The sequence below is a fragment of the Balaenoptera acutorostrata genome, chromosome 3, assembly GCF_949987535.1.
Source record: "Balaenoptera acutorostrata chromosome 3, mBalAcu1.1, whole genome shotgun sequence".
Lineage (NCBI taxonomy): Eukaryota > Metazoa > Chordata > Mammalia > Artiodactyla > Balaenopteridae > Balaenoptera > Balaenoptera acutorostrata.
In genome coordinates, this window is record NC_080066.1 from 120,943,735 (window position 1) to 120,960,366 (window position 16,632).

A 16,632-nucleotide genomic window follows, 5' to 3' on the forward strand; every position below is an offset into this window, starting at 1 on the left:
GGACCCTAGGATTTTCAGAATGGTAAATGAGCGTTGGCTTCAACTTAAAGTCCCCCGCTGCATTAGCCCTTAGCAAGAAAGTCAGCCTGTCCTTTGAAGCTTTGAAGCCGGGCATTGATTTCTCTCTAGGTATGAAAGTCCTCGATGGCAGCATCTTCCAATAGAAGGCTGTTTCATCTACATTAAAAATCCCTTGTTTAGTGCAGTCACCTTCATTAATTGTCTTAGCTAGGTCTTCTGGATAACTATAACTATAACTATATCAGCACTTGCTGCTTCACCTTGTACTTTTATGTTATGGAGACGGCTTCTTTCCTTAAATGTTATGAACCAACCTCTGCTAGTTTCAAACTTTCTTCTGCAGCTTCCTTGCCTCTCTCAGACTTTCTAGAATTGAAATTAGTTAGGGTCTTGCTGTGGATTAGGCTTTGGCTTAAAGGAATGATGTGGCTGGTTTGCTCTTCTTTCCAGAGCGCTAAAACACTCTCTATTACAGCAATCAGGCTGTTAGCTTTCTTATCATTCGTGTATTCACTGGAGCAGCAATTTCAATTTCCTTCAAGAACTTTTCCTTTGCCTTCACAACTTGGCTAACTGTTTGGTCCCAGGAGGCCTAGCTTTTGGCCTATCTTGTCTTTTGACATGTTTGATTTAAAGTGAGAGATGAATGACTCTCCCTTTCACTGGAACACTTAGAGGACTTTGAGGCCTATTAATTGTCCTAATTTCAGTATTGTTGTGTCTCAGGTAATAGGAAGGTCTGAGGAGAGGGAGAGAGATAGGGGAATAGCTGGTCTGTGGAACAGTCAGAACACACATTAATCAATTAAGTTTGCCATCTTTTATGGACACAGTTCATGGCATCCCAAAACAATTTCAATAGTAACACCAAAGATCACTGATTGCAGATCACCATACAAATATAATAATGAAAATGTTTGAAATATTGTGAGAATTACCAAAATGTGACACAGAGATACAAAGTGAGCAAACATTGTTGGAAAAATGGCACAGGGTTGCCACAAACCTTCAATTTGTAAAAACTGCAGTATCTATAAAGCTCAACAAAGTGAAGTGAATAAAACAAGGTGTGCCTATGTATAATGTCATGTCAATGCAGAGTATTCTTCCTTTCTGACTTGGATACCCTTTATTTCTTTTTCTTGCCTAATTGCTCTGGCTAGGACTTCCAGTACTATGTTGAATGGAAGTGGTAAGAGTGGGCACCATTGTCACGTTCCTGATCTTAGAGGAAAGGATTTCCACTTTTCACTGTCGAGTGTGATGTTAGCTGTGGGCTTGTCATATATGGCCATTTTAAAGTTGAGGTACATTCCCTCTATTTTTGCTTGGTTGTTCCAACTTTTGGCATATGTTCTTTTATTAACCTATAATTATATTGATTCTCCTTTATTTAGAAATGATATAAATGATGTTCTAAAAATTTTATTACCATTTCTTTGTTGGAACTTGTCATTTTGAATTATAGTTATTTCAACCAAAGTTAACTGATTTTCTCTCAACTTAAGTTCAAGTCCTTTTTGATAGTTTTTCAAATTGCTAGATATTTATGTTAACTTTATATTTTGAAATAGTTTGCCCTCAGAGTCTGTTTTATTTTGGTCTTTAAACTTATATAAAGAAATCTTAAGGTCTCACTTAACTGATACTTTCATAAAGTTATACTTATTAGTATAATAGGAAGTATTATCAAAGAATGTACTATGATAAAAAGAGAACTTAATTTTCTTTTTTTGGTGAAAGGAGTCAGGTAATTACCTAGGTCTGAAAAATGTGTATCTGTGGATTTGTTGACCCCTTGGATTACAAAATGTCCAAATACTCTGTTGATTTTATTAATTTAGTGGAAAACATGATCAAATCAGTGAACTGATAATGTGTTAATTACCTGGTTAAAATCATGTTTGGCACACAGTAAATATTCTCTATCAGTCATGATATTTCTTAGCTAATTTATCTGTGTTTCATCAGAAAATTTCAGTTAAGTGAATGTTTCTTGATTAACTAAAATCCATTCTTTTAAACACAAATATTTATTTTAACCATCTTGTGTGAAAAGATTTCTAAGATGTATTAAATACTCTATTAACTTACTACAGAGATATTTTGAATATACTTTCCTATTGATTCAGGGTCATTACAAACATTTATCATTGCTGTGTATTTCAAGCTTGTTATAGGGGTGTTTAATTCTGTTTCAAGTTCCTTTACAAATGGCTTAAGATTAGTTATGTTCTCTTTTTAGGATTGTAAACTTCTGTGCCTTTCACAGTCACTTCTCTCCATTTCTAATCTACTGGAGACTGAGACACAAGACGAACAGGCTTATTAGAATTATGCTGAACATAAGAATAAATGAGCTAAAACGAAACAAGTGGCTCTTCTGAATTTGATGCCTTTAAGCATTAATGCAGGGAATAATCTGGTTCCACAAGCCTTTTTTACTTACTTGTGTATTCTTGGCCACACCCCAAATAGCTGATTTTTTTTCTGTAATGTTTTCTGTAACAAAATAATATAAAGAATACCCTTTTACTTATTACCTAGAGAGCAAATTTAACATTTGCCTTAATTTTTTTCAAGAAAAAGTATTACAGATAAGTTGTCTTCATGCTGCAGAGGTAAGTACTCTTGTGAAAACGATGTGAATATTTTTTGTTTTTCCAGTTAAATGAGTTTATGTATAGTATGTAGGTTTATTTTTCTTGCCTTTTAAAAATGTACATCAATAGGCTCATTATATATATACATATATATATATATATACACACATATATATATATATATATATATATATATATATAGCCTTTAGAAGTCAGCTTTTTTTACTCAACATTTTTTTGAGATCCATCAAAGTTAAGAAATGGAGGTCAAGTTAGTTCATTCTGACCACTGTGTGGTATTCCACTGTGTGGCTTTGCCACAGTAACTTTATTCTGTTATTAACGGTCATTAGGTTGCTGCTGACTTTTCGTTATAAATAATGTGGAAATAAGCCTTTTAGTATTTCTTTGTCACAGAAGCAGTAGTTTTCTAGAGCTGTAGTTTTCAAACTGGGGTACACCCCCTCAGAGTATGCAAAGAATTTCCGAGCAGTATACAGGTATGCTTCTAGGAAAATTCACAGACTTTCACCTTCCATGTATATTCTTCTTCAAAGTTGTTCTGCCTAAGGAAGAACTTGTGAACAAGGTGCAGATTCTCCTTTCCTACTCTTCATTTTGCAGTTACCCTTCTCCCATGTATAAAATGAGCACACACCTTTAACCTGGTCCTAGTCGTATGATGATGCATCGTACTAAGGTGTGTAAACCTCTGGAGCTCAAGAGACAATATGAAATATTGGTGTCAGTGCTGAGAAAGTGAATAACTCTAGTGATTGCTTTGAACCAGTTGACTTATCTAAAATAATTTTTGGTCATAGACCAGTGCTTTTTTTGGTACTAAAAGCTCAGAAGTTTGAAGAATGGGTGACATTGCTGTAACAAAACTTTCTCTTCTCATCTACTTTATGTGAAAAAGATTTTTAGCACTTGTTTTTATAAAAATGAAAATAGGAATAGAATGAATGATGGACCTGACTCATTTCAGGAACAAGTAATATTCATCCATGGAATATGAACTATTTGGGTAGAAAAAAAAAAGATGCAGCCTTATCCATGTCATTAAGAAATGCAGTTCTAATAAGTTTATTCTTTATACTAATTTAAATTTATAATATTTATATTTTTGATCAATTATATTTAATATGTATAAAATCTAGGAGAAAACTTTAACATGGCTTTTAAGAAAATAATCACACATTTTAAATTCTATGGGTTTTTTTTTGGAGAAAATATATAAGTAATCAATGAAAGACTAACAAAAAGCATTACATTTGCATAAAAAGCTGTGGGATAGTTGGAAAGGATATATGTAGCAGTCTGGGTCAAATCAGGAGACAAAGCACACAGTAGCTCGAACTGGGAAAGTTTAATATAAAGAATTATTAACTGTGATAAGAATAATTACAAAATGTGAGGAAACTGTATATAGCCCCCTAGAGCTGAGGGAGGTCACTCATGGTAGGACAAACTTGGAAGGGGTTCAGCCCTCTCTGGTGAAGGTGTGTTTCAGCTCCCAGGATAGCAGAGAAGATCGCTGGTTCCACAAGGCCTGAGCTGGTCTGGAGATGCTGAGCAAGCAATAGGCACTGTCCAGGGTGCAGGTGGGGAGCAGGTGAACAGCAGCCATTGATTGGCACTGGGTGTGCAGTGGGAGTGTGGATGCCAGGGATGGGGAGGTCTTCAGAGCCAGTGGGTGGGCCACACATGACATGCAGGCTGCTCAGGGCAGGGAATGGGAGTCCAGTGCAGGCAGGAGGCCTTCAAAGCATATGAGCTGTATAGCAGCTCTAGTTTCTGTGTGAAGGAAGGTCAGGCTGAGGCTGCAAGGTGGCAGAGGGACCATGGCTGGGGGAGGCTCCACCGCAAGTCTTATATCCAGGCTGCCTACCCTGGCCTGCCCTGGGAACTACAGGAGAACCTCTGCCTTCTACCATATCCCCCATGGCCCTTACTGAAAAAACTTAACATTGTGCTGACTTTAAAGGTGTTTTACTTAAAGGAGTTCCATTATTGGAGGGAATATATTGAAGGGTGACTTCAGAGCTGAGGCAGTAAATTAATAACTGATACAATATATGGGTTTAAGGAGGAAAATGATATAAAATTTCCAAATGATCAGGAACTAATTGCATCTTTAAAACAGATGATCAGGAGCTTAGTGCATCTTTAAAATAGATGAATGGTAGTAAGTATGAAATTACCATGGCAATGTAATTGTAAGTGTACCAGAGCGATGTGTACTTGTAATTGTACCCAGGCACTCACTTCTCCCTTGCCAGATGCAGCGTGTTCCACTGTCCGTCGTGGACAACGGGGGTCTATGAAGCTGTGAGAGAAGTATGCTCCAAATGTTTGAAGAGCAGGTAGGAAGCCCAGGTGTGAAGCTCCAGATGGAGCTGGTGGGTGTGAGGGGGTTGCGAGCTGGAGGGGGGAGCAGGGCTCCCTGCAGGCCTTGGATTGCTTTCATATAAATCAGATACTTCTGAGTGTTGGTGGCTGATGTGTGTTCTCAACGGTGCCTAAACTAGCAGCAGGGTTATGTATGTACAAATTAGAGCTTCATCATTATTTTGAAATACTTGTAGTGAAAAAAAATCACTTGAATTTGAAATTAATTTACATTACATAAGAAATCTCAACATTACACTTACCATTACATTTAAAGCTGTTAGATTTCATAAGTATAATTTCAGCTGCATAAATTTTTGAATGTTGTGGACAGAAAGGTTTAAAAATTATCACCCATTTGTGGGGTGTTTCTCTTGGTGGGAATGTTAAAATTTTTAATAGGTTATAAGTTAAAACATTTGACAAGATTTTATTTGAAAGTTCTATACAAATTCAGCAATTATTTCCTCCAAGCCTCTGCATTTTATTTTTCTCATCAATTATATAATAAAGAAAACAATGTGTTTTGTTTTTTTTTGCTTCAATTCCTTCTAGTTTAAACGAGTATGCTGCATAATATTTTCTATGTCAGGACATGAAAAAGTTTAGGAAGCATTGATATAGACAATGTGGTGTGACTCTTGGGTATTATTCACACCTGCTGTGTATTACTCCATTAGCACCATTTAATACTACTGGCTTCAAAACAATCCAGTCTGGTTCATGCTATTGTATAAGCCTCAAGCAAGTTAGTTGCTGAATCTGTGTGTTCAATCATAAGCACACTGTCCTTCCCAAGCCCCACCCTACCAACTCCCTAACTTCTTTATTCCCAGGGTTGTGGAGGAAATGGGAAAGTAATTTTAGATATATAAATTTCATATAGTTGAGTAAGCTGTGTTTTGAAAATATTTAATACGTTTGTTCAAAGATGACCTTGTACATGTCTATAAGCTGTCAGACTAACAGCTGAAACTTTCAATAAAGAATCAGTTTTAGGTAACCAAGGTGAATCCTTCATTTCACAGATGAGGAAAGTGAGGCTCAAGGAAGAGTCTGTGCTCATGTAGCATGAGTCAGAGCTTAGTGGAGAAAACAGAGGTCGACACTCCCAGTTTAGTGCTTTACTATATGCAACTTCACTTGTATACTACATATATATATTAATAGACTTTCTTTTTTTCATATATTTGGGTACTGTTTTGGTATTTTAAATACACAGACATGTTTTTTTAAAAATTATTTTTGGCTGCATTGGGTCTTTGTTGCTGCGCACGGGCTTTCTCTAGTTGTAGCGAGCGGGGGGGCTACTCTTTGTTGCTGTGCGTGGGCTTCTCATTGCGGTGGCTTCTCTTGTTGCGGAGCACAGGCTCTATGTGTGCAGGCTTCAGTAGTTATGGCACGTGGGCTCAGTAGTTGTGGCTCATGGACTGTAAAGCGCAGGCTCAGTAGTTGTGGCGCAAGGGCTTAGTTGCTCCGCGGCATGTGGGATCTTCCCGGACCAGGGCTCGAACTCGTGTCCCTGCATTGGCAGGCGGATTCTTAACCACTGAGCCACCAGGGAAGTCCTTAAATACATAGACATGTTGATTCATCCAAAGGGGTTAGATATGTCCATGAAATAAGGGAGCAATAGATATAATGACAGTTCTTTATGAACACCAGATTATTCCATGATGAGGCAGTGCTTAGAAGAGGCAGTGTTTGGAACGATTAGGGAAGGAGAGAAGGAAGAAAGAAAAGCAGCCATTTTCTTTCTCATCAACCACAGCAGTTTGCCTCAGCAACCAAGAATGGAGATGACAAAGCCAAACTAAAGCAGTATAAGGGTTTAAGAACTATTTAGTACTGGCATACTGAAGTCCTTTTTTCATCCAGTAGAGGAATTTTTAAAAAGAAGAAGTTCCTATAGTCTATAAATTAAGTTTTACAATATCAATAATGTACTCTAAATGCATAATACACTTGGATTTTGTGCTAAACAGTCTGTTTGCTTTTAAGCTTATGATGTTTTGCCATAGTGAGTTAAAAAAATTAAAACCCTCCAAATTATTCTGCCTATAGGTTTTATGATATATTCTCAAATTTAAGCTTTGCTGCATCAGAATACAATAGGAGCTAACATGATTATACACATTATAAGAATTACTGCAGTTTATTTAACACTAAAGGTTTTCATGCTTCATGAACAATAAAATGTTACAGTGATCACTTTTTAATGCTTTATTCATTGATTAAAAGAATATACATTTAACATAAACCATACAACATCAGTCATCAGGTCAAACATTCAGCTGGTTTCCTTACAGTTTCTGTCAGGAGTTATTTTATCTGATCACATTTATAAGATAAAATCTCACCACATCTGGCATTTACACACACTGTGCCAGTGGATTCACACTACTGATGTACATATAAAATCCGCATGGTATGTGCTCACTGGAGACAAAACAGTGCACACCTGTCAAAAGGTCATTTTAATATAAGATGGTAAAACCATTTGTAAAATACATATAAACTTTTTCCATAAATAGAATCATATCTGGACATTTGTTGCATAAATTGTGTTTCCAAAGCTTACACTAGAGCAGCCAGGTCTCAGCACTGCTGGGCACCCACGTTGGCTACTTACTTTATTATTGCAGACTGTCCTTTAACATTAAATGCACAACATTCGTACCACTTAAAACTGGGGTCAGGTGGAAGTCTCACAGAGACCACGTCTGTACCGCGGTTGCCCTGAAACAGTTAAGTCGGCTTTTAAAGCCTCTCAGATATAACAAGGTTTTAAAACATACTTCATGGAATGTTCTTCATGTATCATAGCAGCTCATACCTGTGATAGAACAAGCTTTCAGTTTTTCCTTTCTTTCCTTTACATTCACTATTCACAGTGAAACAGGTGCATGGTTTTTTTTTCTTTTTTTTTTTCTTTTGTTTTTTTTTCTTTTTGTTTTTCAGAGTTCTGAGGTTGCTGACTGAGCCACAGCACAGCTGTGTACCACAGGTCGAAATTCGACCTTAAATATTACAATCTAGCAGTATCTGGCTGGCCAGACTGGGCCAGCCCCTGCCAGCATGTGGGCACTTCTTCAGTTAAATCTATTCTTTGGCAGCTGACACGCGCGCTGACAGAGAAAAATCCAGTGACTTGTTGCTAGGGATTTCACGACTAATGTTTGTCTGCAAGCATGTGTGTTTACAAACTCTGTGTTTTGATATTCATTTAGGAGGTTTTACCCTGGAATATTGTTTCTTTCTTCCTCCACTATTTGAAATCTTGGCTAAAAAGCTAACTTGAATGTATGATGTAATTGATGAATTAAAACTATTATGTCAGATATAGTTTAAAAAAATCCAATAATTTGAGTATTTGTTTATGTAAATGCATTTAAAAAAGGATTAAGCAATGTTCTAACCTAGTACTATACAAAATTGAGAATGGTAATTGGTGATATCAACTATTATATATGTAATGAAAGTTAGAGTCTTGGCTTTTCTGTTAAAGATAACTCATTTGGGATTGTATTATCCTCCCTCCTTCCATTTCAAAGAAAAATTAATGAAATGCTATCACACAATGAATGAATGCAGTGCATTGCATACAAATCCACCAGGCTATGGATATATATCTATATATGTATAAAAATATTTTGGCTCCTGAGCTCTGACACACAAAGAATAAAAACATCAAAAGGCAGAGTAACTCAGTGAAAAATAAAGTTAGCCAGCAACCTCAGACAACCTTCGGTTGTATATTCTTAAGGTTTGGTAACAAGTCCATTAACCGTGAAAGCCCTATACATTGTCACTTTGAACTTCTAAACCAATACCTGACTACGTTCTTTGATCAAGAAGTAGAATATACATATATAATTCTATAAAGCTAATACTGATTAAACACAGCACAAAGGGATTAATTCACACTACTGAAAAAAAAACCATAATAGAACCCTACTTGCATATGTAACCACAGGAACTGTACATTTAAAAAAAGCTAAATGTCTTCGCTGAAGCTTTGCATCTCTCTGTAAAAATGACGATTTGGTTCAGTGAAGACACTGAGTGATTCGATGTCCATGATCGCGTGCCAAGGTTGACCTAGGCCCAGGGATACCTGCTCAATAAGGTTATGTACTGGATCCACATCCTGGTCGGCCAGTTCACCTTGGTCAAAATCAATGCTTTCTTCAGTGACTTCAAGTACTTTTAGATCAGAGCCACGAAGACGAGCAATGGCAATGAGGTTGTGTGCCCACACTGTGTAACCTTAAAAATAAGCAAAAGAGAAGCACTGTCATTTCCTTGCATTTTATTTTGTCTGTTTTATAAGTTAGTCTTTTCCACAAATTTGTATCTCACTTACCACTTTGGGGGGTCCTTTGCCTTTAAAAATATGCTGAAATTTGAAAGGAAGTACGATTGCTTAGCTCAGGGAAAAAAAGACTAGAAGCTTGATACTGTCTCCAAGAATATTACTGTGGCTGGTGAACAGATAGGTGCCGTAATCGTATTCTGATATCATTTCAGTTAGTAAAACTGAAGACATTTAAAGTTTAAAGTATCATTTTATAGCTTTTGACAGTGTCGTATCAAAAAACAAATTTTTATTTTATATATATGTATCTATTAACAATACATAGGGGACTTCCCTGGTGGCGTAGTGGTTGAGAATCCGCCTGCCAATGCAGGGGACACGGGTTGAAGCCCTGGTCCAGGAGGATCCCACGTGCCGCAGAGCAACTAAGCCCGTGCGCCACAACTACTGAGCCTGCATTCTAGAGCCTGCGAGCCACAACTACTGAGCCCACGAGCCACAGCTACTAAGCCCGCGCGCCTAGAGCCCGTGCTTGGCAACAAGAGAAGCTACTGTAATAAGAAGACCGTGCACCGCAACGAAGAGTAGCCCCTGCTCGCTGCAACTAGAGAAAGCCCATGCGCAGCAACAAAGACCCAATGCAGCCAAAAATAAATAAATAAAATAATAAAAATTTAAAAAACAAAACAATACATAGTAAACTGGTATTTTTCATTAGTAAAAGTCATCTCCTATGATGCTTCACAGTCCAAAGTTATAAACTGACACTTTAAAGATAAATTGTTAATTGTCAGTAGCAAATATGTAAAGTATAAAACAGTTATGGGAATGATGGGTACTAACTTTAGAGCAGTGGTTACCTCTGGAAAGGAATAAAGTTGAATAGATGGAGGAGCTTTAGCTGTAGCTAACATTTTACTTCTTAATAAAAGAAAAAAGCTTTAGGGAATTCTCTGGTGGTGCAGTGGTTAGGACTTGGCACTTTCACTGCCAGAGTCTGGGTTCGATCCCTGGTTGGGGAACTAAGATCCCGCAAGCCTCGTGGTGCAGCCAAAAAAAAAAAAAAAAAAGTTTAAAAAGACTGGCTTAAATTAATTTTAAATAACCTGCCATTTCTTCATCCTATAAAAAAATCCTAATTTACTTATTACCTTCAATATTGATCTATTCTTTGCTATTACCTCTGATGACTGGCCAAATTATAAAGCAAAACTTGAAAAGCAAGATATACTCCCACTCAAATGCAGCTAAAAGATTAATTCAAAAATAATGAAACAGAGATAATAAAGTATGTTTAAGATGTTCATAGAGACTTCCTATTTTGTATTCTGTAAATGTCTTATAAGTTACAGAAAGGAAGTAATATGTTCTTCTAACTTGTAAGAAGAGGAATGCTCTCCAAATGAAAACAGTTCACAGTAAGATGACAGGTCCACCAGTAAGAAAAGAACATATCCCAGCCAACAGAACCATCATTTAAAAAATACTGTACAAATTAACATGTTGATACCTAGAATCTAGAAGATGAGGCAGTGAGCATGAAAGAAATCATACTTTCTTCTTCCTTCTGTGTTATATTTTTAAGAGCTCTTATGATTAGAGGAAGAAACATATCTACTGCAGGTGGATATGTATGTATATTTTCTTAGATAATTTCAAATGGCATTTTTGTGAATACCATCAATCACATGGTAAAAGAAAAAAGTAACATGAGAGCTGGAACAAAACACTACACTTAGGGTAAAATATGACTTTCCACTTGTAAAAGTGGTATATCTTATACACGTTAAAAAGTATAAAAATCTGTATATCAACTTGTTAATAAGAGATCTTGACAGTATAAATGCCAGTGCTATCTTTTTACTGGTATAAAATGTTTTAGGTGTAATATAAATATCAAATTATAGTGAACAAAAATCACCTACCATGAATTGCCAGAAGAGAGAGCTTTGTGCACCTCCATGCTAATAAAACCAACGGATCTTCATTTCGGTTGTCACTAAGATCTGGAAAACCAGATGTGTCAATCACATCATTCATTAATATAAAATGAGTGAGGAACTTGTCATACTGCCTAGATATAAGATCAACAATAGCTCCTGAAACACAAGTGATGTAGCTGTCAAAATGAATCCTCTCTAGTGGTATACTGGGTTTCAGAATCTTTAACATATCTTCACTCTTGATATCAAAAGCCATTATATAGACCCGGAGGTTGGTGCTCTTTCTTGACAAGGCTTTCCAATGCTCATCATTTGGCATGTTGTCCAGAGACTTGTGCATCACGGAAACATTGTGGACCAGGAGAGAAAGTCGCTGCAAAGGCACATGGTTGTTATCGGTTAAGACTCTTGCCATCTCAGCTGTAAAGTCACAGAAATCCAGGGCAAGTGAGCGTAGATTCACGAATTGCTCCAGTTCTACTGCTGTGATAAGGGTGCTGTTACCAGGAATATTGTTGTCCAGTAAACTCAGGTGCTCCATGGTGTTGGCAATAGAGTTTGAGAGAGATGACAGTGATGTTGGGGTTACTATTTCCAGCATAAACCCACAAGACAGCCACTTCAGTTGCCTACTATTACTAAGTATTTCTTCAAACAGCTGCTGAATTCTGTAAGGAAAACACATGCCACACGATCCTGTTAAGTCTTAGCTCTAACCTTTAACACTGATTTTTGAAAATAGGGAATTAAATGGCATACAATGTTGAGATCCATTTCCTCTCATTAGTTAATTTCTGTTCAACCCACAAGTAATATTATCATTAAAATTCACATAAAAATATAATGAATAAGAAGTCTTAAACAAATAGATAGATATATTAAACATATAGAAATATGTTCTTCAAGTAAAGGAGCATTTTACACCAGTATGGTAGAAAAGACTGATGATTTACTATTTATGTTATAGCAAAGACAAGTGGAGTAGTAACAGTCTTAAATAGCAATAATTACCCAGTAAATTCTTTGATATGTCTGAAAGATTTATGACATGGAATGGCATGTATTGATCACTGGATTTCATAGTTAAGACATTTCCAGGGTAGATGTTCTTTTCAGAAAAAAGTATCATTACTCTTCTGATTGTATCTTCTAATTTTTCAGAAAAAAACTGAAATTGTTATTAATATGAGTCCCTTTCCACTAACTAACTATATAACTTACTGTTTAATTTTTTTGCCAGCAGGGTCCACCTTGCTGAGGTATGTATTTGACAAACTTCCTTGCTGCTGTAGAACGCTTATGTCTCCAAAAAGGCTAAACTTCTGGAGGTTCCTACAAGAAAAGTAATTTAAAGTAATTGTCTAAATAATTAACATAAAAATATAAATGTTGAAAATAAAAATATGCAGAAGGGATATTCTAGAGATGTTTCTATCTTATAACTCATTTAGAATCCAATTAAGTACTTTCAGATTGCTTTTAACATACAATGAAAAGCAATGTGATTCAAGAGAAATAGCATAAGCTTTAAAGAATGAGGCATAACAATTAGTTCAGGAACTCAATGTTTTAGTGACCAGGGAAAAGTCTTAAAGTCTCTGGGACTCAATTCTTTATCAGTAATAATAATAGCTACCTTTAAGGTTTAGGGATGAATAAATAACAAAATGACACATGAAAGAACTATTTAAGCTCTAAGTTTTATATATATGTTAACTGTAATATAAAATTTCCCCAAACCAGTTAACTTAGTGTGTTAAATGCTCAAGGGTGGGGCACTGCCCTGGAGATATCGTCTCAGTAAGAAATATTCTTTAACTAAAATCTAGAGAACCTTCCCCAGTTTTATGACCAAATGTATAGCTTATCAAAAAAAAAAAAAAACTATGTAAAAATCTTTCAATTTTAATAACTTTAGCTACAAAACATATTTTTCTAATAGTAAAATTCTAAATAAAGTAGGAGAAAGTTGATTACAGGATAAAGATTAAAAATTCCTAAATGCTAATAATAATGGTTAAACAACAAAAATTCAACTCAGTAAATTTAAAGATCAAATTGGTTATTAAAAGATTCATGAATCAGGCAGCATCCTATGTAGCCAATAGAAAGGAGCTCTGCAGAGCCGTAGAAAAGGAAAGGCTTTTTTAAAGGTGGAAAGGGGGCAGAAAAAGTAAATTATCAGCAAATAATGTACTGTTGCAGGCAATGGTCACCCTCCTAAAGGGAACTGAAGGGCCTATAGGGCAGATTACCTTACTAATGCTGACCAGGTTGACTGATTACATTCCTGGGGTAGACTGAAACTGCAATTGTGCTAGGTATTAAGTCTTAGTTTGGTGACACAGGGTTTAGCATAAGTGACTCCATTTTGGGTCTGCTGTTTCCTTTATAACATAACCACTAGAGATTACATCTGTAACACAGACGTTTGGGATAACTTTAATGAGAAATGTATAATCCACAAGAGTGACAAAAGAAGATTTAAGTAAACGAAAGATAACATTTCTTGATAGTATGTCACATTTTCCCAAATTAATAGCCTTAGTTTCACTAAAAAGCCTGATGATTCTAAAGCTTAGCTAGAAGAATAATCATTAATTCATTTATGCATTCAACCAAGTTTTCTCTTAGAGCCTACTAAGTACCAGGCACTGTGTGCTCCATCAGAGACAGGACAGGGATCAAGCGCTGTGAAGGACAAGCACATGGTGTCACATCTTAATGGGGGTATCTGACACTGTGTACGTCAGAAAAGGCTTCCCTAAATAAATTGATGAAAAATGGGACCTGAAGGAAATGTGGGAGCTAACCAGGAGAAGGAGCATGAGGAGAGGCTGTTGTAGGGAAAAGGAAAAGCATATGCAGAGCCCCTGAAGTTGAAAGGAACAAAGTGAGCTTGAGACACTCAAGGAAAGGAATCTAGAATACAGAGAGTGTGAACACAAAGTGAAATGAGGTTGTAGAGGTAGACAGAGATGCCCCCAAATGATTTTAAGCAGGAAATAATAATGATTAAATTTGTGTCTGGAAAATATTGCCGTAGCATTGGTATAGCCTGGCAGGAGGCAGAGTCTAAGTGGGGAGACTGGTTAAGAGAGTATATTAGTAATAGAGATAAAAAATGGTATCTTGAACTGGATTTTTAGTGGTAGAGGTGAAGAGAAAGGACAGTCTCAAAACTATATTTAGTTACTAAAATGGACAGGAAAAGGTCCTGGATTAGCTATAAAGGGGTGAGGGAGAGAGAAGTCAAGAATAACTCCTAAATTTTTGAGGTTGTGGAACTGCATAGCTGGTAGAGCTTTTCATTCAGACAAGGATTCACAGAAATGAATCAGAAATTAATTAGGGTTTTGGGGGGCTTACAGGGTGGAGGTGAGGTGGTAGAATAGTTAGATTATGAGCTCTATTTTGCACATGTTGAGCTTGAGTGCCTTTAAGATAGTCAAGTTAAGATATCAAGTAGGCTATTCCAGTTCTAGAGCTGAGCAGTTATCTGGATGATAATTGAAGTCATGGATGGAGGGAATGGGGCTTAGGAAAAGAGCATAAATGAGAAGAAAAGCAGGCAAAAATTTCAGTTATGAGGAATTCCAATAATTAGAGAAGGATGAGGCTCAAAAGAAGAGGTCAGAAGTTGGAGAAATGCCAGAAATATGGAAGTCACAGAAACCAAGGGATAAGTATTTTACAGAAAATAAAGCGATCAACAGCAGAGTCATGAGGTCTCATAAGATGAGGACTAGACATGTCCCTTTGGCTTAGCAATATGGTGATCAGAATGGAAGTTGTTTTGTACAGTGTGATGAGAAGAGGTCAGATTGGATGTTTAGAAATAGAGATAGTGGATACAAATATTTTAAAAAATATGCTATGAAAAGGAGTAACACATGAGACTAGAGAATACATAAAAGCCTCCAAATGAGAGGCAAAGGTAGAGGAGAATGGATGTGGCTCTTGATTAGCAAGATAGGGAAGGATGAAGGACTTTCATACCAGATAGTGAAGCATACTATGTGACCAACAATATCAAAACCAGTATTGGTATTAGCAGAAAAACAGGAAGACAAGTCAATGGAATAGAACAGATGGCTAAAAATAGACCATTACATGAAAGACTTTAATAAATGATAAAGAAGGTATTACAAATCAATAGGGAAAGGCATATTTAATAAATGGCATTGGGATAAGTGATTAGCAGTTTCGGAGAAAAATCAAATTAGAGCCAATTCTGACTCAATAGACCAAAATAATTTGCAGAGATATTATTACATACTAAAAAGTCAAGGTAAAACCGTACATGAAAAGTACATGAAAATGTAATGAATTTTAATCTAATTTCTAAGATAAGGCTTTCTAAGCCTAGAAATAATAGAATAAATCAGAAAGGAAGAGGTAAAACTTTGACTATATATAAAAAAAAACCTTGATATTTAATAGTATACTAAAAATGGCAAACCAACATAATGAGAAAAAAAATTGTAACAAATGCTACAGTCATTATTCAAGATATAAGAGGACTCCACATAAATCAAGAACAAAAGCATTAAGAATCATACTGGTAAATGGGAAAAGGTTATAAAATAACCAATGTAGAACATGTCAAGGAAAATATTAGAAGGATTGCTAATGGAAAAAATCTAATATTTTCTTGACTTAAAAAAAATTTAATCACTCTAAAAAACCTAATGAACTTTCCATGTGATTACCAAAGAAACTGTATTCTTAAAAACATTTCAAAGGAAGACACCTACTTAGATCTTTTTTCCCATTTAAAAAAAGGTTATAAAACTGTTCCTGAGAGCATGGCTACCATATCAGACTCCAAAGGTACATTGCTATATATATAATTATGACTGCTTTTAAAGTATTTTCCCTTTTACCCTTTCTTTATTCTGAAGTCGCCACCACATCCATGAATTATAAAAAGGTTGATTTGCTTCCCAGAGCAGAAGTTGATAACCTCTTTCTAGAAAGGAAAATTTAAGACCTTGTATCTAAAAGAATATTTATTTTTGGAGAACAAGTTTTTATATAAAGTAGAAAATAAAGATATCACATTCAATTTCTAATAATATTCAGAGAGTCCTAAACAAGTCACACAATCTTAGTATTTTTCTCCTTCCAACCCAGTTTCCATTAATTACCACTGTATAACCATAACACTGTCCTTTGTGGTATTAAAACACATGTGTGAGAAGCTTTTCTTCCACAAAGGATTAAACAGCTACAAGAACTGCCTTCCCACTGTAAACAAGTGGACAAAATATGTGAGACAACTGTTTTCACACACTGAACAATAAATAATATAGGACTGTGATCACTGAAGGATGGAATAAAATGAGATGAGCAC

At 35.9% G+C, this 16,632-nt stretch overlaps 1 protein-coding gene across 1 annotated transcript in view; it reads right to left on the minus strand.

Moving 5' to 3' along the window:
- Positions 1-6,042: 6,042 nt before the first annotated feature.
- Positions 6,043-16,632, minus strand: part of FBXO33 (F-box protein 33) — a 34,324-nt gene continuing 23,734 nt past the window's right edge. Inside the window, exons 2-4 of the mRNA XM_028165488.2 lie at positions 12,498-12,608; positions 11,259-11,944; positions 6,043-9,284 (exon numbers count right to left, since the gene is read on the minus strand). Coding sequence (XP_028021289.2) covers positions 9,013-9,284; positions 11,259-11,944; positions 12,498-12,608 — 1,069 coding nt within the window. The 3' untranslated portion in view covers positions 6,043-9,012. The remainder of the gene's footprint in view (positions 9,285-11,258; positions 11,945-12,497; positions 12,609-16,632) is intronic.